General features: G+C 45.5%; 1 protein-coding gene across 2 annotated transcripts in view; it reads right to left on the bottom strand.

Annotated features, from left to right (window-relative positions):
• Positions 1-27,450, bottom strand: part of LOC140387726 (protein NEDD1-like) — a 100,682-nt gene that overhangs the window by 16,567 nt on the left and 56,665 nt on the right. For both annotated transcript variants that reach the window (XM_072470889.1, XM_072470890.1), the window contains exons 5-8: positions 16,922-17,024; positions 15,271-15,378; positions 12,879-12,982; positions 4,970-5,036 (exon numbers count right to left, since the gene is read on the bottom strand). In XM_072470889.1, the coding sequence (XP_072326990.1) occupies positions 4,970-5,036; positions 12,879-12,982; positions 15,271-15,378; positions 16,922-17,024 (382 nt within the window). The remainder of the gene's footprint in view (positions 1-4,969; positions 5,037-12,878; positions 12,983-15,270; positions 15,379-16,921; positions 17,025-27,450) is intronic.

Here is a 27,450-nt window from a genome sequence, read left to right as displayed (position 1 = left end):
AGGGTGGGTCAGTAAATTTGCTGATGACACCAAGATTGGTGGAGTAGTGGATGAGGTGGAGGACAGTTGTAGGCTGCAAAGAGACATTGATAGGATGCAGAGCTGGGCCGAAAAATGGCAGATGGAGTTTAACCCTGATAAGTGCGAGGTGATTAATTTTGGTCGAGAAAGTTTGAATGCAGATTACAGGGTCCACGGCAGGTTTCTGACGAATGTGGAGGAACAGAGAGATCTTGGGGTTCATGTCCACAGATCTCTGAAGGTTGCTACTCAAGTGGACAACAGGGGGCTTGAGTTTAAGAGTCGCGGGGTTATGCTGCAACTGTACATGACCTTGGTGAGACCACATTTGGAGTATTGTGTGCAGTTCTGGTCACCTCACTATAGGAAGGATGTGGAAGCATTGGAAAGGGTGCAAAGGAGATTTACCAGGTTGCTGCCTGGTTTGCAGGATAGGTCTTATGAGGAAAGGTTAAGGGAGGTTTTTCTCTTTGGAGCATAGGAGGATGAGAGGCGACTTAATAGAGGTTTATAAGATGATGAGGGGGATAAATAGAGTGGACGTTCGGAGACTATTTCCTCGGGTGGATGTAGCTGTTACAAGGGGGCATAACTATAAGGTTCAGGGTGGGAGATATAGGAGGGATGTCCGAGGTAGGTTCTTTACTCAGAAAGTGGTTAGGGTGTGGAATGGACTGCCTGCTGTGATAGTGGAGTCGGACATTTTAGGAACTTTCAAGCGGTTATTGGATAGGCACATGGAGCACACCAGAATGACAGGGAGTGGGATAGCTTGATCTTGGTTTCGGACAATGCTCAGCACAACATCGAGGGCCGAAGGGCCTGTTCTGTGCTGTACTATTCTATGTTCTATTAAGAATCAGCCATCTTTCTTACAGAAAAGAAAAGAAAAACCCCCATCGCAACTTAAAAGTTTTTTCCTTTGTAACCCAATACATAAAGCAATAAATCAAAATCAAATTCCACAAATTCTTCCCGAACATCGCGACTTAACTCACAGAATTAGAAAAGACTGAAATTTTAAACAAGACAAAACAAAACATAGAACTATTTTCTCCCCCCATTTTATCCCTTCCCCCAAACTCAGTCCACCACAGTTTGAATTGAAAAGACCTTAAGCCAGATTATTGTCCTTCATAAAAGTAGTCACCTCTTCCGTGAGTTGAGGTACAGCTCCCGGTTCTTGTAGGTCGACCCAAAGACGAGCTGGATATAGCAGTCCAAATTTAATGTCTTTCGCAAACAGGGCTGCCTTAACTTTGTTGAAACTTGCTCTCCTCTTTGAGAGTTCTGGTCCCCAATCTTGGTACACCCGGATCTCTGATTGTTCCCACGTGTACCATTTTGTCTGCCTGGCCCTGTTCATGATACGCTCCTGGTCAAGGAATCGATGTAGCCTCACCACCATGGCCCTCAGGCTCATGATCCTGGGGCTTACGTACGAGCACCCTATGTGCCCGGTCCACCTCCAGCGGTTTGTCAAACACATCGGCCCCGACCATCTCCTGCAACATCTTCCCCACATACGTACTCGCATCTGATCCCTCCTTTCCCTCTGGCAGCCCGACAATATGGATATTTTGCCTGTGAGACCGGTTCTCCAAGTCTTCTATTTTATCCAGCAGTCGTTTCTGGCTGTCCTGTAGTATGCTAATTTCCAAAGCCATTGCAGTGGACTCCTCTCGTTTAGTTGCCAGCTCCTGCAACTTTAGAATCTCCTGTCCCTGGGTCGTCTTTTTCTCCTCCACCCGGTCAACCACCTCGTTAATTGAGGCTATCGCCTGGGTCATATCTTCTGCACACTCCTTACGATGCCGGGTGAACTTCTCATCCAGGTACTCGACCCATTGCTCCATCGACCAGTGAGCTGGCGTGGGCACGCTTTGTCCCGTTACCATTGTGCTGGCTGGCTTTTGAATTTTGCTTTCACTCATCTTTTGGTTCTTCTTTTTCGACTCTTATTTGGACACAATTCCATAAATTGAGGGTCACCTCCTTTTCCTCTCCCTCCTATCAACTTATGTTGAGAAATTTCCTGAAAAATCCGGCTTAAAAACCATTTAAAAAACCACTAAGGGCGAGAGCTGCTGAATGTGCAACCTTTCACTCCATTGTCGCCACCGGAAGTCTCACCAGGCAAGATTGTTACAAGCTTTGGAGGATAAGATAGATCAGATTTCTGTTTTCTTTTCCAATTTCAATTTAGTCCTTCCTTTTATTTATTTTCAAGGGTAACGGCGCACAAATATTTTTGTTTAAAGCACTTGGGAGTTTTACTTTACCTCCAGAATGGGGGGGGGGGGGGGGGGGGGATGGAAAATTTAGTTAGTGAAATATACTAGACTAGACGTTAGGTTTGTCACAGAGGGTTTATGTGAAGTTTGTATCTATGGGTATGGTTTGGACTGTATAGATGTCAAATATTTTCCCATTAATTTAGTGCATCTAACAAACTAGTCATTGGCCACAAGCTCAACATGTTATATTTAATACATTTTCCTATTTTACCAGAAAAAACAAACCACACAAGTGACAGTTACAAGGATCCATTCTATTTCAGAAAAAGTATTATATTATATATTGTGATAGGAATTTAATTGCCATTAGTCTCTACTTTTAACTTATAATATGCTTTTCTTCACAGAGGCATTATAAAAAAATTTTTTTGTTATAAATTTAGAGTACCGAATTCATTTTTTTACAATTAAGGGGCAATTTAGTGTGGCTCATCCACCTACCCTGCACCTCTTTGGGTTGTGGGGGTGAAACCCAAGCAAACAAGGGGAGAATGTGCAAACTCCACATGGACAGTGACCCAGAGCTGGGATCGAACCTAGGACCTCGGCGCCGTGAGGCAGCAGTACCAACCACCGTGCTGCCCGTATAAAATTAAAATTGGCAGTGTGCCACATTGCAGATATTAGATCAGATGACCAAAAGATTTTAAGAAACATCTTAGGAAGACGAGGAGGGAATTCCAGACCTTAGGAACTAGGGAACTGAAGTCAAGCCACCAATAGTAGAGTAATTAAAACGGGGGCAGCATAAGGTCACAATTAGATGACGGCCATAAGATTTATGGGGCAAGGCCGTGAGAAATTTGAAAACCAGGATGAAAATGTTAAAATCCAGATGTAATTTGACCGGGAGACAGTGTAGGTCAGGGAGTACAGGGCCGGGTAACCAACCATCTCCATATTTTATAGGATTGTCCCATAATTTGCCTTGCTGTACCATGATCAGGATTGTCCCATAATTTGCCTTGCTGTCCCATGACTGTTCAGAGTCTCCACTTGCCGCTGCAGCAGCATCTTTCATGTCTGCACATGTACACTATGCTGCTGCGCATGCACAGTCCAGAGCCCACAATCAGCAATGAGAACCAGGAGCACTGGCTGACATTCTGCCCTCTTGTTGTCATTTGGCTTTGACAGGTGGATGGTTGGGTTTCAAGGGTCGACAAGGGATCCTATCCAGTGGGGTTTGCCAGCCACAGGAAGTATGTAATGTATGTGCGTGTATGCGCATTCATGTGCGTATTGAGGAGCAGTGGAGAGCTTTGAGGGAGCAGCATGCAAAGCATCACAGGGTGGGGTCAAGGATTTGTTGAACATTGTGATGGCATCGTCTTTTATCCAAGCAACTTATTTGGGCCTCCTCAGTCCCATCAATGCTGTGCATGTTGTTCCTCGAAGCTCCCATCCCAGATCTCCAGTTAGCAGCCCCTCACCTGCTCTTCCATTCTAGCAGCTCTTCTCCCCCTCCCAGCACCTCCCCCACCCCCCTTCATGGTCTGTTCCAATCAGCAATATCCATCGCCCTCAAGCATCCTTTATTCTTCCCCCCCCCCCCCCCCCAAAGAGTTGGTCTGCATGGTACAGGGGTAACAGATGAATGGAGGCTTTGTGCAAATTAAGACCCAGCCAGCAGAGTTTTGAATGACCTCAGGTTTGTATGAGGAGTGCGTGGACAACAGCGGAGAGTATGTTGAAATAGTCAAGCCGAGAGGTACCACAGACTTCAATGAAAGTTTCAGCGGCAACTGAGTTGATCAGGGTGAGGTCAGGCCATGTTACAAAAGTGGAATACGTGGTCTTAGTTATGGTGGACACAACTTACTTAAAATAGCTTCTGTAACTGTTTGTTGGGAGAGATTTCTATTGTCATTGCAAAGGGCAGAATACACAGGATGTCTGTATTGGACACATGTGCAAGCAGAAGATGGAGTTGAGACCGTCAATATTCATTGTCATTAAATTATGGATCATACATCTCAGGTTTGTGATGTACACTCATGCACACTGTACTACATGGGATATCAAGTGGCTGAAAAATAAGAAGTCCTTTACAGAAGCTACTGTAACTGGATGTACAGGATGTTTAAATTAGCAGAGACAGGGTGTTACCACCAATCAACATGGCATGAAAGCCATCTCCTTCCAGTGTCTCTGCTGTAATTTTGATTGACAGTTCAATACACAAAGTGAGTAGCTGTCACGAGCTTATAGCAGTTCCATTACTCCTGCAAGATTGGTTACATACAAGAGCACCTCAAAATAATATTCATTTATTTTACATTTAATAATATTAAAGTTATTGGTTTTAAAACAATAAAAGTTTATTGATTTATCCTTATTTTCCCTCTATTTAAAAAAAAAAATCAACACTGATGCAGAATATTCAGCCAGTGTGTTTGTCCATTGATATGGCATTTTAAGCCATTCCAGAGAGCTGAAGCATACAGTAGGTAGGTCAAGAAACGTAAATAGCATTGTTGTGCATTCTCCAAGTAGATAAATCAGTGACTAATGAGTGATTTTTCACCCCAATTACATTGTTTGAACATAATTACAAGAGTCCATCTTTATACTTGCATGTACATTAATTATTCTGCTCCTGCATCAGTGTAGTCAGTGTTAAATGAATTGGAAACACAAGTACAACCTACCAATCATTTCCTGTTTTGAATTACAATTGTGTAGGTTTTGCATTTGATCACAGGCATCTTCACTGAACTAAAAAAAAAAAAAAAAAAATAGATTTTTAACTTGGTTAGAAAGTACACAAAAATGCCTCGTTATTTCCCCTAAGACAAATCAAACAAGACAACATGAAACTAACAGTGAGTGAATTTCAGTTGGTTGGTGAAATGTTAACAAGGAGGCACAAATTTTGGAATATACTGAAAACCATAAATGGGGACCTCAGATTTATTTTTTGCTCCAAGAGTTATTAGGACACGAAACACATGGCTACGGTTGCTCCTAATAGCAAAGTCAATTACAGCATTTAAGGGAGGATAAAGGATGAAAAGTAAAATAATTAAGTGATACAAAGACAGGGCAGGAATACATGTGATTCAGGTCAATGGCTCTGATGTGGAACTAGTTAACCAGCAGGTATGATGGGTCGAATGGCCTCCTATTCTAACATTTATCATTCTTCAAAATCACCAACCACTGATGCATACCCTTTCCATGTTCTTATTTATTAATGGTTTTGGGACACTGACAACTTCATTTATTGTCCATCCATAATTGTTAAGCAAAGATGGCAATTAGCCTCCTTTTTGAACCACTGTATTCTGTGGTGATGCTGCTGCCACAATGGTGTTAGATAATAAATTCCAGGATCTTGGCTCAGCCACAATGAAGACACATGTCAGAGTCAGGATAGTGTGCGACTTGGGGGGCAACTAGAGCACTGCCATGAGAATGCTACTTTTGTCCTTCTTGGTGAGTAGGGGAGAGATGCAGTTGATGATTCACAACTTCCTCATTTAATCGTAACACCTTCCATGCAATTACAAAATACTTAAATGCCTCTCAAATTAACTTATTAATTTCTATTTTCAAGTGCAAAACTTTATTCATTTGTTCATTAAAGAACCATTGAGTTTCTTCACAAAACGTAGTACCACTGACTTCTCTAAAATCAAAGTCCTTGACGCCTGGTCTGAATGTCAAAATATGACAACTACAACCAGGCATAATAGTATATCAGGGGGCATTGGTTTTAAGGTCCTCACATTCCACTAGCATTGCGGTTCCTGTTTCAGCAGGCATTCAGCATTTTTGCTTTAATGTTAGTAAATCTTTCATCTTCAAATTTATGACAAGTATATCAGTGCACTTTATAATTAAAATCTTTGATTGCCAACAAGCTGAAAAATCAACCCTCTAGACAATTCAACAGAAAAAGGGAGTGAGCTGACTCTGAAAGGCAGCAAGGATTATACTAGGGCATATGACTACGGACCAAAACAAATCAGGCTTGTGGTGATGAACATTTCAGTGCATGGCATCATGGAATTGGGATGTGGACAGTGCGGGATTGGGGGGTGCAGGCGAAAGCTTACTCACTCCGACAAAACAATACGTTACTCCTCAATCAGCCCAGACAGTTTGCAATTGTATAACAGATATAGTGTACAAAGCAGATCTTCTATGGGAATCTGTCTCTGTACAATCAGGTTAGTCATTGTTGTTGGGTGTTGAGGACTTCCAGGTGCGGCGATGACCAGCTGAGTCGCACGTTTCGGCAGCTCCCGGTGAAACGGACTTTTGGGCTCTTGATAGGAGCCCCAACGGCAATTTTGACGGCTAAAAACACTGTGCGGTAAACCAGAAGGGAATCCCCCCTGGATACGGATGAAAAAAGGAGGAGAAAGTGGCCGTATTGCAGTGGATCCTTTAGAACAGCGGCAAGGAAGGCAAGCAAAAACCAAGATGGCGTCGGAAGGTGGCAGTTTAACATGGGGCCCTGAACAACAAGGGTTCTTGAAATGCTGTGTGGAAGAGCTCAAAAAGGAAATGAAGAAAGAGCTGTTGGCCCCGATACTACAGGCGATCGAAGGGCTAAAGGAGGAACAAAAGACCCAGGAGCGGGAGCTTCGGGTCGTGAAGGCAAAGGCAGCCAAGAATGAGGACGACATACAGGGCCTGGTGGTGAAGACGGAGACGCATGAGGCACATCAGAAACGATGTGTGGAAAGGTTGGAGGCACTGGAGAACAACGCAAGGAGGAACAACCTGAGGATTCTTGGTCTTCCTGAAGGTGCGGAGGGAGCGGACGTCGGGGCATATGTGAGCACGATGCTGCACTCGTTAATGGGAGCGGAGGCCCCGGCGGGTCCGTTGGAGGTGGAGGGAGCATACCGAGTGATGGCGCGAGGACCGAGAGCAGGAGAAATTCCCAGAGCCATAGTGGTGAGATTCCTACGTTTTAAGGATAGAGAAATGGTCCTTAGATGGGCAAAGAAAACTCGGAGCAGTAAATGGGAGAACGCGGTGATCCGCGTTTATCAAGACTGGAGTGCGGAGGTGGCGAGAAGGAGGGCGAGCTTTAATCGGGCCAAGGCGGTGCTTCATAAAAAGAAGAAAAAATTTGGAATGCTGCAACCGGCAAGACTGTGGGTCACATATCGAGGGAGGCACCACTACTTTGAGACGGCGGATGAAGCGTGGACTTTTATTGTGGAAGAAAAACTGGAATGAGCGGGTTATTAAAAAGAATGTTTGAACAAAGTGGTGGGGCGAATGTGGGGGGCGAAGAGGGGGGTTAAAAAGGGGGGAAAGAGGTGTTTTATGTACTAATCCTGCGATGTGGTAACTTTTCTCTCTTCCACAGGTGGTGATGGGGGGAGGAGGGGAGGTGGAGGAGCTGGGGCGTTGGCCATTGGGGGCGGGGCCAATGGAGAAGCGCGGGCTTGGTTCCCGCGCTATGATAATCATGGCGGGAATAGAGAAGCAGGAAGGAGGGGGCGTCGCACGGTGCGAGCCGAGGTCACAGGGGGAAGCCGAGGTCGGCCAGAGTTTGCTGACTTCTGGGAGCAACATGGGGGGAGTAATTATGCTAGCGGGGGATCTAGCGGGGGGGGGGGGGGGGGGGGGGGGGGAGGGGGGAATTACTGGGTTGCTGCTGCTGGGGAGAGGGGGGAGCTGGTATGGGAGGGGATGGGCGGGGGGGGCACCGCCTGGGGGAGATACAGCTGCGTGGGAACCGGGTGAGGAGCTGGAAAAAGGGGATGGCTAATCGACAAGGGGGGGGGGGGGGGTGGGTAGGAAGCCCCCAACCCGGCTGATCACGTGGAACGTGAGAGGGCTGAACGGGCCGATAAAGAGGGCACGGGTACTCGCACACCTTAAGAAACTTAAGGCAGACGTGGTTATGTTACAGGAAACGCACATGAAAATGATAGACCAGGTTAGGCTACGCAAAGGATGGGTGGGGCAGGTGTTCCATTCGGGGCTAGATGCGAAAAACAGGGGGGTGGCTATATTAGTGGGGAAGCGGGTAATGTTCGAGGCAAAGACTATAGTGGCAGATAACAGGGGCAGATACGTGATGGTGAGTGGCAAACTACAGGGGGAGACGGTGGTTTTGGTAAACGTATATGCCCCGAACTGGGATGATGCCAATTTTATGAGGCGGATGCTAGGACGCATTCCGGACCTAGAGATGGGAAAGCTGATAATGGGGGGAGATTTTAATACGGCGTTGGAACCAGGGCTGGATAGGTCGAAGTCCAGGACTGGAAGGAGGCCGGCAGCAGCCAAGGTACTTAAAGATTTTATGGAGCAGATGGGAGGTGTAGACCCGTGGAGATTTAGCAGACCTAGGAGCAAGGAGTTCTAGTTTTTCTCCTATGTCCATAAAGTCTACTCGCGAATAGACTTTTTTGTGCTGGGAAGGGCGTTGATCCGGAAGGTGAGGGGAACGGAGTATACGGCTATAGCCATTTCGGATCACGCTCCACACTGGGTAGACTTGGAGATAGGGGAGGAAACAGGAGGGCGCCCACCCTGGAGAATGGACATGGGACTAATGGCAGATGAGGGGGGTGTGTCTAAGGGTGAGGGGGTGCATTGAAAAGTACTTGGAACTCAATGATAATGGGGAGGTCCAGGTGGGAGTGGTCTGGGAGGCGTTGAAGGCGGTGGTTAGAGGGGAGCTGATATCAATAAGGGCACATAAAGGGAAGCAGGAGAGTAAGGAACGGGAGCGGTTGCTGCAAGAACTTTTGAGGGTGGACAGACAATATGCGGAAGCACCGGAGGAGGGACTGTACAGGGAAAGGCAAAGGCTACATGTAGAATTTGACTTGCTGACTACAGGCACTGCAGAGGCACAATGGAGGAAGGCACAGGGTGTACAGTACGAATATGGGGAGAAGGCGAGCAGGTTGCTGGTACACCAATTGAGGAAAAGGGGAGCAGCGAGGGAAATAGGGGGAGTGAGGGATGAGGAAGGAGAGATGGAGCGGGGAGCGGAGAGAGTGAATGGAGTGTTCAAGACATTTTATAAAAAATTATATGAAGCTCAACCCCCGGATGGGAGGGAGAGAATGATGGGCTTCTTGGATCGGCTGGAATTTCCCAAGGTGGAAGAGCAGGAAAGGGTGGGACTGGGAGCACAGATCGAGGTAGAAGAAGTGGTGAAAGGAATTAGGAGCATGCAGACCGGAAAGGCCCCGGGACCGGATGGATTCCCAGTCGAATTCTATAGAAAATATGTGGACTTGCTTGCCCCGGTATTGACGAGGACCTTTAATGAGGCAAAGGAAAGGGGACAACTGCCCCAGACTATGTCTGAAGCAACGATATCGCTTCTCTTAAAGAAGGAAAAGGACCCGCTACAATGCGGGTCCTATAGACCCATTTCCCTCCGAAATGTAGATGCCAAGATCCTGGCCAAGGTAATGGCAATGAGAATAGAGGAATGTGCCCCGGGGGTGGTCCACGAGGACCAAACTGGGTTTGTGAAGGGGAGACAGCTGAACACGAATATACGGAGGCTGTTAGGGTTAATGATGATGGCTCCACCAGAGGGGGAAACGGAGATAGTAGTGGCGATGGATGCCGAGAAAGCATTTGATAGAGTGGAGTGGGATTATTTGTGGGAGGTATTGAGGAGATTTGGTTTTGGAGAGGGGTATGTTAGATGGGTGCAGCTGTTGCATAGGGCCCCGATGGCGAGCGTGGTCACGAATGGACGGGGATCTGCATATTTTCGGCTCCATAGAGGGACAAGGCAGGGATGCCCTCTGTCCCCATTATTGTTTGCACTGGCGATTGAGCCCCTGGCGATAGCGTTGAGGGGTTCCAAGAAGTGGAGGGGAGTACTTAGAGGAGGAGAAGAACACCGGGTATCTTTGTATGCGGACGATTTGCTACTATACGTGGCAGACCCGGCGGAGGGGATGCCAGAAATAATGTGGATGCTTGGGGAGTTTGGGGATTTTTCAGGGTATAAATTGAACATGGGGAAAAGTGAGTTGTTTGTGGTGCATCCAGGGGAGCAGAGTAGAGAAATAGAGGACCTACCGTTGAGGAAGGTAACAAGGGACTTTCGTTACCTGGGGATCCAGATAGCCAAGAATTGGGGGACATTGCATAGGTTAAATCTAACGCGGTTGGTGGAACAAATGGAGGAGGATTTCAAGAGATGGGATATGGTATCCCTGTCACTGGCAGGGAGGGTGCAGGCGGTTAAGATGGTGGTCCTCCAGAGATTCCTCTTTGTGTTTCAGTGCCTCCCGGTGGTGATCACGAAGGCTTTTTTTAAAAAGGATTGAAAAGAGCATCATGGGTTTTGTGTGGGCCGGGAAGACCCCGAGAGTGAGGAAGGGATTCTTACAGCGTAGCAGGGATAGGGGGGGGGGGGGGCTGGCACTACCGAGCCTAAGTGAGTATTATTGGGCCGCTAATATTTCAATGGTGAGTAAGTGGATGGGAGAGGAGGAGGGAGCGGTGTGGAAGAGATTAGAGAGGGCGTCCAGTAGGGGGACTAGCCTACAGGCTATGGTGACAGCCCCATTGCCGTTCTCACCGAGGAACTACACCACAAGCCCGGTGGTGGTGGCTACACTGAAGATTTGGGGACAGTGGAGACGGCATAGGGGAAAGACTGGAGCCTTGGGGGGGTCCCCGATAAGAAACAACCATAGGTTTGCCCCGAGGGGAATGGATGGGGGATATGGAAAGTGGCAAAGAGCAGGAATAACGCAACTGAAAGATCTGTTTGTGGATGGGAAGTTCGCGAGTCTGGGAGCGCTGACCGAGAAATATGGGTTGCCCCAAGGGAATGCATTCAGGTATATGCAACTGAGGGCTTTTGCGAGGCAACAGGTGAGGGAATTCCCGCAGCTCCCGACACAAGAGGTGCAGGACAGAGTGATCTCAAAGACATGGGTAGGGGATGGTAAGGTGTCAGACATATATAGGGAAATGAGGGACGAAGGGGAGACTATGGTAGATGAACTAAAAGGGAAATGGGAAGAAGAGCTGGGGGAGGAGATCGAGGAGGGGCTGTGGGCAGATGCCCTAAGCAGGGTAAACTCGTCGTCCTCGTGTGCCAGGCTAAGCCTGATTCAGTTTAAGGTATTTCACAGGGCGCATATGACTGGAACACGGCTCAGTACATTTTTTTGGGGTGGAGGATAGGTGTGCGAGGTGCTCGAGAAGCCCAGCGAATCATACCCATATGTTTTGGTCATGCCCGGCACTACAGGGTTTTGGATGGGGGTGACAAAGGTGCTTTCAAAAGTAGTGGGAGTCCAGGTCGAACCAAGCTGGGGGTTGGCTATATTTGGAGTTGCACAAGAGCCGGGAGTGCAGGAGGCGAGAGAGGCCGATGTTTTGGCCTTTGCGTCCCTAGTAGCCCGGCGCAGGATATTGTTAATGTGGAAAGAAGCCAAGCCCCCGGGGGTGGAGACCTGGATAAATGACATGGCAGGGTTTATAAAGCTAGAGCAGATTAAGTTCGTCCTAAGGGGGTCAGCTCAAGGGTTCACCAGGCGGTGGCAACCGTTCGTCGAATACCTCGCAGAAAGATAGATGGAATGGAAAAAAGAAGGCAGCAGCAGCAGCCCAGGATCGGGAGTGGGGGTGGGGGGGAGGGGAGGGAGGAGGAACCAGAAGGACTCTCAGGGTTGTTAATATATACTGTATAATATGTATAGGTCGTTGCGACAGATAATTATATATTGGACTGTTAAATTATATTTTTGGAGAGTGTTACTTGTGATAAGGCAGTTGCCAATTAGGGTTAGTTTTCATTTTTGTTATTTATTATTTATTCATTTTTTGTTTATAAAATAGGTCATTGTTATTTGTGTTGTTATAATATTGTGTAAAGGATGCACAATGTACTGTGTTGGTTGACCAAAAATTTTCAATAAAATATTTATTAAAAAAAAAAGTGTTGTTGGGTGTTGGCTACAGTTCGGTAGATTAGTCAGTGTTGTAGGGTGTTGGCTACAATTCAGTAGGTCTGAAGAAGTCTTAGTCATAAGTAGTTAACTGCAAGTCTTTATTGACTTAGAGGTATTTACGAATATATAAAGGCTGGAAGCCAGGAGCCGAATCCATGCTTGCTGGTACGCACAGCTCTGTCCAACACTAACTGACCCTCGATGTGAGTCGTGTGCTTTTTTAGATCTCTGAGCTCATGGTACTGTATTCAGTCCCACATTAACCCTATATTTTCCAGATTTTTATACAGCTACAAACAATTCAAGGGCACCCTAACAAAGAGCCTCACAAACTTCTGCTTTGCAGACCACCTCTCTCGGAAACACAACAGAAAACAAAGTGGAAGACCTAACCTCACCACGTTAAAAGATCTACAATATTTAGCCAATTATCTTAAGTATCTAGTATTACCAAAGACCAAAGTTTAACTCTCCTATCGCATTTAGGTTCTTACAGATTGTTAGGTTAATTTCCACTTTGACTCATGTAGTAGGTATTAACAGCTTTCAGAGAAATAAATGCTCCGTAGTTACTTCTAAACCCAGTTCATAGTGGTTTCAGCTATTCTGATTCACCATCATAGATAATGAACATCCATCTTACCAGCTCTGATATTTTGCTCAGATTTCCCACACTTTGAGTCAGAGGAAAACAATTTGAGGTATAGGAGATCGGAGGAGTCAAGCTCAATTCGGTGGCTGTAATATCTGAAGAAAAAAATTAAAAAGGTGAAATGATAGGAAAATTCCAGTTGGCTTCATTAGTTGATCTTCAGTGGTCACTGACCTACCTTAGTTGCTTTCTTGCTGCCTGCAGATGGGTAGACCTTCCACCATCAATCCCCCCTCCAGGAAAATGGTCGTAGGGTGGGATGTTACCAGCAACCCGGCATGCAACTTTGGATCAGTATAGAGGAGGGCGTGCGCAAAGTTTTGCCTGTTGGTTGTACCTTTATCCACAGATGTTGGCAGGCATGCTGAGTACTTTCAGCATTTTCTGTTTTTACTTTGGATTTCCATTTCAGTAGTAATTGGCTTTTATGCAGCAAAAAAATTAAATAATCCCCAATTCATTCCAGATTAGATGCACGGTGTGCCCATACAGACTACAGGGAAAGTAACTTGACATTTTTTTCTTAAAAGTATATTTATTTGGATTTTACATTTTTTGCAAACTGCACAACAAAATTACAAAATAAATATATCACGGTAAACAAGGAAAAACAGCTCAACATCCATGAATACAGAGGGGAACAGGAGACCAACATTATAATTGGCTCAATACAATCCTTAAGACTAAACTAGATGGCTCGATATGCCCCAGAGACCGAGGGAGAAGTAGGACGAAGCCATGAAAACATGGTAAAATGGTGCACACCCTTCCACAATGTATGTGTCTGCTTGCAATTACCACGAGAGTTCAGGATAAATTTTCTGCGCCATGTTCAGGCACGTACCAATATATATCCTCATTCTCAGTGAAGACTTAACCAACGCTATCATCCAACATCACCGTGACCATCCACCGTCACCTCATCCTGCCTCTACTCATCTTCATTATAAACAAGATAAGAGGTATCAATTAAGGATTGCCATCCCATAACCACAAGGATTATAACACAATGACAAAAGGGAGTAAAACTGTGCACAGACAACATTTCACATAATCGACTCAGTATTGCAAGATAATGACACCATCGATATTGTTCAGGAAGGCCGACGCTAGGACAGGATCAATGAATAATTCTCAGGGTCTTTCATCTCAAGGATTCCATCGAATGAAGCACCTTCACTTCCATCATGCCGCTGCTGATGCCCAAGCAACCCCACAGCCTAGGCTCCAGCGGGGATGGGTCGATTCAACCCCCTCTGCCAACTCCATCCCCTCGACACGAGCATTGAGGATAAGATAATATCGGGCAAGTAGTTGAGGTTCCCAACCGACCCCAGGTCTCGAAGATCAGAGACTCTGTGCTCTGTCAAACCTGATACACCAAGCCCCCAAAACATTATCAAACTCAATAGGGAACGCACCTGTCACTTCGCCAGGGACTGGGTTCACGAATACACCTTGCCCAGCCCCTAACTCTCGAACCCGCAGGATAAACAACACGCCATGCAGCAAGATCTCAACATCTCAAAAACGGGCCCTTACCAGGGCAAGTCCTCTTCCAACTGCAAGAACTCTCTCACGTGCCTCCACCATTCTCCCAAGGATACCTCGCAAATCTTCCAAAGACCTGCACCCACAGAGCCGAGATATTAATCCGGAACAACATTCTCAATGGCGGCCATCATCCGGATGCGCACAGCATTCTGAGGCAAAAGTCTGCTCATCAGCAGCAATGCCACTGCACGTTGGGCCCGACCGCCACGGTCAAACGAGGATTTTCTACAATTTAATCTCTGCTCCTCTTCGCAAACTACCAATTAGGATCCTCCAGGAGATATATATCTTGCACTCAGAAAAGACATATATCCCAATGAAAGACATATATACGAGATGTGCACCAGGATAAAATAAAGGATTACAAGATGAGCAGAGCCGGAGCTCGCAAAAACGGTGCCACTCCCATAACTTTAAATTTCATTCCTGAATTTGTTCATGTACAAGTCCCCTGCCTGCTGTCTTAACGATTCTTAACTTATGTATTTTAAAACAGTCCAACGTTCAAGCAAAAGTAGCAAATAGAGGAATGCCATATGAATGAGAAACAAAATCTTGAGGTCAGCAGACGAAACTCTAGCCTCACAAAGTAACCATTTAAAAAGACGAGGAAAGATTGGAGTAAAATGTGATGAGATTTAATCTCCCTCTGATTCGAAGTGATGCATTCAGCCAAAGGCAAATATCACAGTAGACCTTGGGACTACATTATGGCCAGATGGGTCTTCATGGACCTCAACTGATCAACTCAGTCAACACTGGCAAGATAAGTAACTAACAACGCAGGACACAAAGCAATACATGCAAATTCAAGGCAACTATTGCTTACCTGATCTGATGGGCGAGAAGATATCTCCAAAACTGTTCCTTGCGAGAAATATTACCTTTCTAAATTGTGGAGGTTTGTTTGGAGTGATAGTGCTAACCTGTAAAGAAGCTGAAAAAAGAAGTACCAACAAGGGATGCATAACTTCACCACAAAATGAAGAACAACATTGCAAAAGTCATGAAGGTAAGCTGATCGGGACTAGAATGAAGATAGTGGCAGTGGTTGGGACAAGGAAAGAGGAAACATTATCTGAGCGTACAAACGTGGGAATATCATCCCGTTATTGATCATCAATAATGACATGCTAACACTTATGAGGAATCCCTATTGGTTACTGCCTTCTTCATCCTCTGCACCAACCCTCCGAAAGAGCACCCCAATAACACCCACTCCTCCACCATATCCCCGTCAGCCCACCTAACCTGCACATCTTTGGACTGTGGGAGGAAACTGGACCACCCATAGGAAACCCACGCAGACACCGGGAGAACATGCAAACTCCACAGTCACCCAAGGCCGGTCCCTGGTGCTGTGAGGCAGCATTGCTAACCGCTGTACCACTGTGCTGCCCTTAATAATTTAGGTCCAGTGATCTTTTTAACATTTTATTTCCTCATTCTGCGGCACCATTGAGAATCCAGGCAATAGAGACTAGTTGGCTTCAAATGACCAAACATCTATTTCAGTCTTTCATGGGATGTGGGCGTCACTGCCAAGACCAGCATTTGTTGCCCATACCAATTGCCTTGAGAAGGTTGCGGTGAGCTGCCTTCTTGAAAACAGAACCAATCAGCATTTTGAGTGATCTTCATTTTCAGGTCAGTTTGTGGAGTATAAAAGCACCAAACAATTAAGACATTGCAGTTTAATGAAAGAATTCACACAAACTCAGGTCACCTTCATGCAGTGGTGGTGGTGGTGTGTGTGTGTGTGTGTGTGTGTGTGTGTGTGTGTGTGTGTGTGTGTGTGTGTGTGTGTGTGTGGGGGGGGGGGGGGGGGGGGGGGGAGATCTGCCCTGTAAAGCTCGACAACTACCATTGCTTACTGTGAAAACCTATCAGGTTTACTGAGGTCCTTCAGGGAAGGAAATCTGCCATCCTTACCCAATCTGGTCTACATATGACTCCCAATCTGGTCAACATGTGACTCCAGACCCACAGCAACGCAGTTGACTCAACAGCCCTCTGAAATTGAGTTAATCAGTTCAAAGGCAATTAGGGATGGTAAACAAGTGCTGGCCTTGCCAGTGACACTTGCATCCCATGAAATAAAACGTTTGCTTCAATAAATAACATGTCAACACAAGGGCTAGTTCCTGCATGAATTAAATGCAATGAACTCCTGGAGAGGGAAAGATGCACCATTTTACAACAACCTTTCATGCACCAATGTAGTCTTTGGAACAGCATGCAAAAGATAGTCAGGGGATATTTTCTTGTCCTACCCACCCAATCCCAGGGAGAACCATTCTTTGCTCCTCTTGCACTATGTTCGCATAGCCGCAGAAGTATTCAGGCAGGGAGTGGCTAACCTGCTTCATCTGTTACTGTGGAATATCATCAACTTAACTTGGGCATAGGTCGGGGACGGAATAAAAATCATGTTGTTTGGAAATGAAAATAAATCCTGACCCAAGCTTTATTACACTTACAGGAATCACTGGGGAAGGTACAGACATCCTCATTACTGGTATCAATTGTTGATATATTGAAGTCTCCTCCCTTCACATTGCTCCAAGCAGTGGGCCAAGCAACCTGTAGAGAAAAGAGACATTATGGTACACTAAGAATTCATGTTCTTTTGGAAAGCTTATTGGAGTGCATTATCTAATAAAATACAGCTAAATAATACAGCTTAAAAGAGAATGGTCAACAAAATATTGTCACATATATGGTCATTGAATACAGCGCACTTTCAGAATTCAATATCACAATCAGCAATAACTAATAGCCCCATAATTATCTGTTGCTCAGGAGAAAATCTTTTGGAAGAGGGCTGACAAAGAACAAAAAAGGGAAGGTCTGTGAAAGGGCATCAGACAAAAGATTGGTTGTGGCGAGCCAAACGGAGTGGTAATGGGACAAGGAAAGAAATACAAGGTGGGTCAGAGGAGGTTTGAATGGTACGATAAGTCGAACAGCCGCCACGCAAAACAAACCTTGAGAAAAATGAGCTCCTTTTTATCCTTCAGAATCCACACCACCTCCGCTCCACCATGGTTGACAGGGCTCTCAACCGTGTCTGATCCACTTCACCCCTTTGCCTCCCTCCCAGAACCATAATAGGGTTCCCTTTGACATCACCTCCACCCCATCTGTCTCAGCATTGGCTAGATCATCCACCATCATTTGCCTCTTGATGCCAACAACCAAACACATCTTTTGCTCCCCTCCAAGTATTCCAGAGGATCATTCCCTACACAGCACCCGGGTGCATTCCTCAATCAGTCCTGAGGTATTATCATACATGAAGGCAATGCAAGGGTTAATGAAGTGTATACAGACAGCCACTAGAGGGAGCTAGTCCTATGAGTATATAAGGGATGACACTGAGCCTTGTGGGACAGAAAGACAAACAGACAGATGAAGGTTCGAGAAAATGGTGAGGCATGCGAGAGAGAGCAGTTGTGTACTTGAGCGTTCTGAAGTTAGAGATAGCATAGTTTAATGCAGTAACCTTCCACTTTAGGAATGTGAACGAATCTTAGTGTAATAAATTTATAGTTTTGTTCGTTAACAAAGCTGTGTTCTTTATTCAACACTACGCATCCAAGCCATCCAGGTAAAGCAAAATAGAGAACACAACAAGTCCCAACACATCTCCCCTTCCCACAACATCTATCCATGCAAGCAGAGGGGATACAACATACTTTACCTCTCTCTGCTTATCATCCAAGGCTGCAAACACGCCTTAGTGAAACAGCCATTTACTGTAGTTCTCTCAATTTGATATACTGCATTCACTGAGGAGTTCAATTTGATATACTGCATCTGTACTGGGGAGACCAAATGCAGATTGGAAAACCTCTTTGTGAAACACCTCTGATCAGTGCAAAACACGTCTGTTCAGTACGCAAGCATGACAGAGTTTCCAGTGGCCTAACAGTAATTCTCCATCTTGCTCTCTTGCTGACATCTCTGGCCACAGCCTAGTGCAGCATTTCAATGAGGCTTAACTCAAGCTTGTGGAACTGCACCTCTCCTTTCATATAGGCACTGAACTGCTTTCTTTACACTGTAATCTCTGCCCCCCCCCCATTTTCTTCCCTTTTTTTGCCATGTGTCAGCCTTAATTTTGTTAAAATATAGATTTCAATTAGAGTTTTTTTGTGAGGGCCACGAAGAATCTAGCACGAGTTGAAGGATAGAAAGAAATAACATTTATTTACCATAACGTATATATACAGCAGCAGCAACTCCCTTGCTGCTCACTCCTCTCGAGCTGGTTCCAAACTGGCCAGCTTTATTTATGCAGGGAATCTGCTAATGATTTCTCCGCCCCTCTCATTGGGGAAGCTCATACTCCCGAAGGATTGTGGGATTGCCATTAGTCCCCAGCCAGTGGTAATCAGGCAGGTTATAACAGTTTTGTATATATATTGTTTTGTAGATAGCACAACGAACTTTCAAAACACCAAAGGTACAATACAGAACAATTATTTATGCAAACATAGGAACAAAGAAAGACAGAATAAATTCAGAGCCACAGTTCTTAAGAATGAGGTGTCTCCATCTAGACAACAGATCAATCAGAAAATGTGGGGAGATCGGAGGACGAGGCCACATAAATATGGTGGAGTAACATATCAAGGTGCACACCTTTATGTATAGCGAGATCAAGGCTTGCAAGATTACCCAATTCTTTTTTTCCAATTAAGGGGCAATTTAGCATTGCCAATCCACCTACCCTGCATATCTTCGTGTTGAGGGGGTGGGTCACGTGTAGACACAGGGAGAATGTGCAAACTCTACACCGACAGTGACCCGACGCCGGGATTGAACCCGGGTCCTTGGTGCCGTGAGGCAGCAGTGCTAACCACTGAGCCACCATGCTGCCCCTGGTTCATGGAAAATCTTGTAGGAGATCAGACAGAGTGGAGTCTATAAATTTGAGATAGGGGATCCCACACTGTACGGAAGGTATCAGACTTCGAACGGTGCACAGACATCAGGAATTCATAGGAATACAGTCCATGACTATTTAATACCAGCTTTGAATTGAAGGGTACTTGTCACACATTGAGGAGTAGAGGATAATTTTTCCAGGCTTTAAAAGTTAGGATGCTATACAGCCTTTTTTAATTAGTGTCAATAATTCTCCTAAATGGAATCCATAGAGTCCATAGAATCGCTGTAGTTCAGAAAGAGGCCATTTGGCCCTTCCACTCTGCACCGCCCCTCCGAAAGAGCAATTTATCTCGGCCCACTCTCCCGCCCTAATCCCATAACCCTGTGCATTGATCATGGTCAATAGACCTAACCTGAACATCTTTGGACTGTGGGAGGAAATCAGAGTACCCGGAGGAAACCCATGTAGACGGGGAGAACGTGCAAACTCCACACAGTCGCCCAAAGCCGGAATCGAATCCGGATCTTGGCACTGTGAGGCAGCCGTGCTAACCACTGTGCCACCCAGCATTAGGAACAAAAGATCAAGTTGTAAAGCTCTGCCAAATATCTTCAAGCTTCTTAACTACACAAGACCAATAGAATTGAATCTTTATGCAGGTCCATACGAGGTGTATATAAGGCACTTTAGCCACATCGAGGATATAGCAGGACCAAACCGGTGTCTCAAACTCAGTGTGATATGCAAGCAGTGCAGTATTTTGAACAGAGTCTCCTTCATTCTCTTGCATACCAAAATTATATTGGCATAATTCCATAAACTACCCCATATCTCCTCATCAATATTAGTTGCCATGTCTCTTTCCCAAGACTGTAGGGTACCCAATGTACTAACACAGGATCTAGAACACATAAAACTTGTTAAGTAATCGTTTAGGCTCTGCAGAAACAGGACATCTTTCCCACCAGGTAAGTAGAAGAGTCAATAAGCATAGTTCTCTTGATAAGGATAAATAAAGGATTTTCATGCCACCTTTGGGCATGTATCGAAACACACCTCCCCCATTTCAAGTCACACCAGAGGCTCCATAACAACCCTATAACATTCTTTTTTCAGATAAGAGACCCGTCTGTACCACTGCAGGATTCCGTCAACATCTTACAAACCCCAACACACCACAAAAAAAAAATCACAACCACACTAGTTCCAAGGGGACAATATTCAGCACAAGTGACGCTTAAATTCCAAATAATTAGAAGTAAAATAAAAAACAGCAACAATTAGCTCAAACGGGGAGCTATTCTCAATCTCAGTGAGGACTTAACTAACCCAACTCCCAACATATTGTGGCTCCATTCATTTTCACTATGAGCAGGGGGTGTCCAAGATACACTCCCATAAAGAAGCAAAACTGTGCAGACCACATATCACAATCCACTTAATATGTTTTTTGCTCGAACAGGACATAAGGCAACTTTGACCCTCATGCTCACACTTCACACATCCCTGCAGGAGTAAAGACAACAAACAGTCAACATAATAGTCATTGGGAGTAACGTCCAGGATTATTGAAAAAAAACACAGGATAATAACACCATGATGTTGCTTGAATAGGCCAAAGCTATGACAGGATCTTCGAACAATCAGGATCATCGAACATGTCTCAGGATTTCAACTAACGAAGCACCTTCACTCAACAGGATAATACAAGGCCAGTGGCCGGGGCGCCCAACCGATCAGAGACTTTGAAGACCACATACATCGTTCCAACCTCCAAAATCAGGATTACTAAACCTCAGCCGGGAACTGGCCTCTCACTCCCAGCCAGAAATCGGACACATGGACACTCCTTGCCCAGCCCCCGCTTCCCGACACACCACGCAGCAGGATCTCAACAAATCGAAGGCTGGGCCTCTATCAAATGCACAGATCCTCTCCTGCACCTCTACTATCCTCCAAAGGGTTCCACAAGGTGAGCACCAAAGACCTGCAACCCGGAGCCGGGATCACTATCCAGAGGCAATCATCATCCAGATGTCCACTGCACCGCTGAGATGCAGGCCCGCTCATCAGCAAAAATGCCATTGCAAGCTGGGCCCCCACCCCAGCCAATTCCAACCACCTCAATCACATGAAGATTCTTTATGATTTAACCCGGCTCCTCATAGCAAAACTCCAATCAGGATCATCCAGGGACATATTACCAAGCATATGTGCCGAGAAAAGGCAATTCTGAAATGTGCACAGGAATAAAGTAAAAGGATTAAAAGACGAGCAGAGCTAAAGCTCATGAAAATGCAGCCGCTCTCGAGCTCTTGACCCTTCATTCTTGCTTTTGGATATCCTTTGGCTCGGGTCCACCAACTCTTTTGTCATTTAATGTCTCCCATCTTCTTCTCTACTACAGGCCTTCCCTTTTGTTCTTTTCCCACTCTCCCCCTTTTTTACCTACATAAAAGCTATTGTATTTCTAAGTTTTCTCAGTTCTGAAAGGTCATGACCAGAAACGTTAACTGTGTTTTCTCTCTCCACAGATGCTGCCATTAATTGCACCTTTTATTCAGCTTTCTGGCTTTAACAACCAGCACATAAGTTTCTGGAGCTGTAGGAAACTCACCAGAGTTAACAAGGTAGAATACAGCAGGGATTCATTGATCAATAATACAGACAGCTGGAAAATCTTAAAAGAAAAATTGCAATGCTGCTTTCCGTTCCATTCCACATGAAAGGATTTGCTCGGAGGCCACCTTTTGATTGTTTTATAGTGATATCCAACTTTTTGGAAGTAATTTCTCCTACCTTGGACCTCACTCACTTTGACTTGCACTTCCTGCTGTCAACATTCTCGGCTGTATGGAAACAGATTATGCAGCTATAGCATTGATCTCTGATGTGCAGCTATAGCATTGATCTCTGATGTGCAGCTATAGCATTGATCTCTGATGAGGGACAAGAGCAGCAGCAATAGCAACAGCACCAGCAGGAGCAAGAACAACAATGACAGCAGCTGCATTCTATGCAGGCATGTGTCATTCCACTCCACAGCGCAGAAGGGATGGACATAAAAGCTCCAGCTTGAAGGAGGGGCACCGCCAACACAGGTTTTACCTGGAAGATTAGCCTCCATGACTTTATGGCGTTCAGTGTTTCAAAGTGCCAAGCCTTTTCGGCAGGTCACTGCTGACATCTGCAGCCTCGCTTCCAGGAACACAACCTCCTTGGTGGTCCAGATGGGAACACATTGCCAATGGCCATCAAGTTCACCACAGTTGTAAGTTTCATCTTGGATCCCTCCAATAATCTGCTAGTGACATCTGCAGGATTTCACAATTGGCTGCACACAAGCAGACTGCACAAGTGACTGCTGCCATGCTACCAAGGTCACCAATTGTGTCCGCTTTGACAATGATCACGCCAGCCAGGAACAGAGGGATTTTGCAGTTTCTGCAGTAGCTAGTTTTTCCACAGATACAGGGAGTCATTGGATGCACACTTGTGGCAGTCCAGGCACATTCAAACAATCCAGAGTAATCCCAATCAACTGGAAGGGATTCCACTCCATCTACCTTTCGGCTGATACACAGCCGCCAGAACATTTTCATGGATGTCTATGGTTTCCTGGAAACTGGCAGGACACCGTCACTCTGTAACAGTCACATCTCCCGCAGGATTTTGTGCCTCCTCACCGACTGAGTGGTTGGCTCCTTGGAGTCAAGGTTCATTCCTGGCTGATGACACCCATGAGGAGACCAGGCTCTGATGCTGAGGAAATGTGCAACAGGAGCTACAGGAGCACAAGCCAATGAATTGCTGAAGATCTGGGGCCCCACTTCAAAATATGTAAGCAGTGAAGGTATTCAGAATGTTATTGCTCTGCTTTATCATGCACAACAACAATTTGCTCAGAAGGAGGAATGTGCTGAACACTCTTCATCTTCAGAGGAACAATGTCATGGAGCAAGAGTGGCTGCAACGGTTCACTTAACTGCGAGAGTTGTCGACAATGGATTATTTGAAGGGGGGCTTAATGAGTGTAGGAATGCATCTGCTGAATGCTAAACTCTCCAGTGCACCCCACCACATTACAACACAAACCAAAACTCCCCCCTTCATATTCACAACCTTCAATCAACTTCCACTCTGATCATACTGTTGTCCGGATGGAGAACGTCCATTTGGAATTTGAAAGAAACAATGAAGGTGACAGGAAAATGGGGAGTTAACAGAAACATAGCAAATAGTAGTGGGAGTAGGCCATTCAGACCTCAGCGCCTGCTCTGGCTGCCAGTCATTATGATCGTGGTTGATCATCCAACCCAACAAGTGTTTAACAAGTGCTCGATTCATTGAAACATTCATAAACATAAAACCAACACGTTGTAAACATCCAAGAAAATACTCTTGCACAACTCAATAAACCTTGCTCTTCTGCTTTCTATTATTCCTATATGGTGCTATCCCAACAAAGCTGGAGGCAGACTGCTTGTGCCCCTGCTTTGATAGATGAGATTCCTGTGGCTGATGTCTTTTGGAACCCACAAGGACCCCACACCTGCACTTGTACAGGCTCAGTCTTTGCATGCGGGGCTCTCACTGAGTGTTGGGCGGAGAGGAGAAGCGAGAAGTGGAAGAACCACAAAGAGAGTCACCATTTCCATGTGCCCTTTCTTCATCTTCCTTCTCATGACCACCCGTACATCGCTGCTCACATAGAGCACTTCAAAGTCACAAATGACATCCTGCGTGACTGTGATAGAGTAATTTTCCCCCTATACGTCTTGATCTGTCTGCAGCTTTTAACACAGCTGACCTCGCTATAATCTTACAATTCTTCTTTCACTGTTGTCCAGCTCAGTGGGACTGCTCTTACCTGGTTCCATTCTTATGCTTAAACAAAGGAGATTACAATGGGATGAGAGAAGCGCTAGCTATGGTAGACTGGGAGCAAAGACTTTATGGTGAAACAGTTGAGGGACAGTGGAGAACCTTCCAAGCGATTTTTCACAGTGCTCAGCAAACGTTCATACCAACAAAAAGGAAGGATGGTAGAAAGAGAGAAAATCGACCATGGATATCTAAGGAAATAAGGGAGAGTATCAAATTGAAGGAAAAAGCATACAAAGTGGCAAGATTAGTGGGAGACTTAGAGGATTCGGATATCTTTAGGGAGCAACAGAAAGCTACTAAAAAAGTGATAAAGAGTAAGATAGATTATGAGAGTAAACTTGCTCAGAATATAAAAAGATAGTAAAAGTTTCTATAAATATACAAACAAAGAGTGGCTAAGGTAAATATTGGTCCTATTGAAGATGAGAATTGAGATTTAATAATGGGAGATGAGGAAATGGCTGAGGAACTGAACAGGTTTTTTGGGGTCAGTCTTCACAGTGGGAGACACAAATAACATGCCAGTGACTGATGGAAAGGAGGCTATGACAGGTGAGGACCTTGAGACAATTGTTATCACTAAGGTGGGAGTGATGGGGAAGCTAATGGGGCTGAAGGTAGACAAGTCTCCTGGCCCTGATGGAATGCATCCCAGAGTGCTAAAAGAGAAGGCTAGAGAAATTGCAAATGCACTAGTGACAATTTACCAAAATTCACTGGACTTTGGGGTGGCCCCGGCGGATTGGAAATTAGCAAACGTAACACCACTGTTTAAAAAAGGAGGTAGGCAGAAAGCGGGTAATTGTAGGCCAGTCAACTTAACTTTGGTAGTAGGGAAGATGCTGGAATCTATCAAGGAAGAAATAGCGAGGCATCTGGATGGAAATTGTCCCAGAGGACAGACGCAGCATGGGTTCATAAAGGGCAAATCGTGCCCAACTAATTTAGTGGAATTTTTTGAGGACATTACCAGTGCGGTAGACAAAAGGGAGCCAATGGATATGGTAAATCTGGATTTCCAGAAAGCTTTTAACAAGGTGCCACATGAGGGCAGCATGGCGGCACAGTGGTTAGCATTGTTGCCTATGGCGCTGAGGACCCGGGTTCGAATCCTGGCCCTGGGTCACTGTCTGTGTGGAGTTTGCACATTCTCCCCGTGTATGCGTGGGTTTCGCCCCCACAACTCAAAAGATGTGCAGGCTAGGTGGATTGGCCACGCTAAATTGCCCCTTAATTGGAAAAAATAATTGGGTACTCTAAATTTATAAAAAAAACAAGGTGCCACACTAAAGGTTGCTGCATAAGATAAAGATGCATTGCATTAAGGTTAAAGTAATAGCATGGATAGAGGATAGAAAGCAAAGAATGGGGATTAATGAGTGTTTCTCTGGTTGGCAATCAGTAGCTAGTGGTGTCTCTCAGGGAACAGTGTTGGGCCCACAATTGTTCACAATTTACATAGATGATTTGGAGTTAGGGACCAAGGGCAATGTGTCCAAGTTTGCAGACGAACTAAGATGAGTGGTAAAGCAAAAAGTGCAAAGGATACTGCAAGTCTGCAGAGGGATTTGGATACGTTAAGTGAATGGGCTAGGGCCTGGCAGATGGAATACAATGTTGACAAATGTGAGGTTATCCATTTTGGTAGGAATAACAGCAAAAGGGATTATTATTTAAATGATAAAACATTAAAACATGCTGCTGTGCAGAGCGACCTGGGTGTGCTAGTGCACGAGTCACAAAAAGTTGGTTTGCAGGTGCAACAGGTGATTAAGAAGGCAAATGGAGTTTTGTCCTTCATTGCAAGAGGGATGGAGTTTAAGACTCGGGCAGTTATGCTGCAACTATACAAGGTGTTAGTGAGGCCACACCTGGAGTATTGTGTTCAGTTTTGGTCTCCTTTCCTGAGAAAGAACATACTGGCACGGAGGGTGTGCAGAGGAGATTCACTAGGTTAATCCCAGAGCTGGGATACATACTGTTGGATTACGAGGAGAGGTTGAGTAGACTGGGACTCTACTCGTTGGAATTTGGAAGGATGCGGGGGGGATCTTATCGAAACATGTAAAATTATGAAGGGAATAGATAGGATAGATGTGGGCAGGTTGTTTCCACTGGCGGGTAAAAGCAGAACTAGATTCCAGGATTTAGATGTTTCAGGCGGGATAGAGGGGGATGTAAAAGGGGTGGAGGAGTTGCGCTACTGGTTAGGGAGAATATCACAGCTGTACTGCAGGGGTCACCTCAGAGGGCAGCGAGGCTAGATGGGTAGAGATCAGGAATAAGAAGGGTGCAGTCACAATGTTGGGGGTTTACTACAGGCCTCCAAAAGCCAGCGGGAGATAGAGGAGCAGATAGGTAGACAGATTTGGGAAAAGAGTAAAAACAATAGTGTTGTGGTGACGGGAGACTTCAACTTCCCCAATATTGACTGGGACTCACTTAGTGCCAGGGGCTTAGATGGGGCAGAGTTTGTAAGGGGCATCCAGGAGGGCTTCTTAAAACAATATGTAGACAGTCCAACGAGGGAAGGGGCGGTACTGGACCTGGTATTGGGGAATGAGCCCGGCCAGGTGGTAGAAGTTTCAGTAGGGGAGCATTTCGGGAACAGTGACCACAATTCAGTAAGTTTTAAAGTGCTGGTGAACAAGGATAAGTGTGGTCCTAGGGTGAATGTGCTAAATTGGGGGAGGGCTAATTATAACATTATTAGGTGGGATCTGAAGAACCTAGATTGGAGGCGGATGTTTGAGGGTAAATCAACATCTGATACGTGGGAGGCTTTCAAATGTCAGTTCAAAGGAATTCAGGACCGGCATGTTTCCTGTAAGGAAGAAGGATAAATACGGCAAATTTCGGGAACTGTGGATAACGAGAGATATTGTAGGCCTCGTCAAAAAGAAAAAGGAGGCATTTGTCAGGGCTAAAAGGCTGGGAACAGACGAAGCCGGTGTGGAATCTGAGGAAAGTAGGAAGGAACGTAAGCAAGGAGCCAGGAGGGCTTAAAGGGGTCACGAAAAGTCATTGGAAAATAGGTTTAAGGAAAATCCCAAGACTTTTTACACATACATAAAAAGCAAGAGGGTAGCCAGGGAAAGGGTTGGCCCAATGAAGGACAGGGGAGGGAATGTGTGTGTGAAGCCAGAGGAAATGGATGAGGTACTAAATGAATACTTTGCATCAGTATTCACCAAAGAGAAGGAATTGGTGGATGTTGAGTCTGGA

The sequence above is a fragment of the Scyliorhinus torazame genome, chromosome 13 (assembly GCF_047496885.1).
Source record: "Scyliorhinus torazame isolate Kashiwa2021f chromosome 13, sScyTor2.1, whole genome shotgun sequence".
In the NCBI taxonomy this organism is placed as follows: domain Eukaryota; kingdom Metazoa; phylum Chordata; class Chondrichthyes; order Carcharhiniformes; family Scyliorhinidae; genus Scyliorhinus; species Scyliorhinus torazame.
The sequence above is the reverse complement of the archived record's forward strand: the minus strand, read 5'-3'. Positions and strand labels throughout refer to the sequence as shown.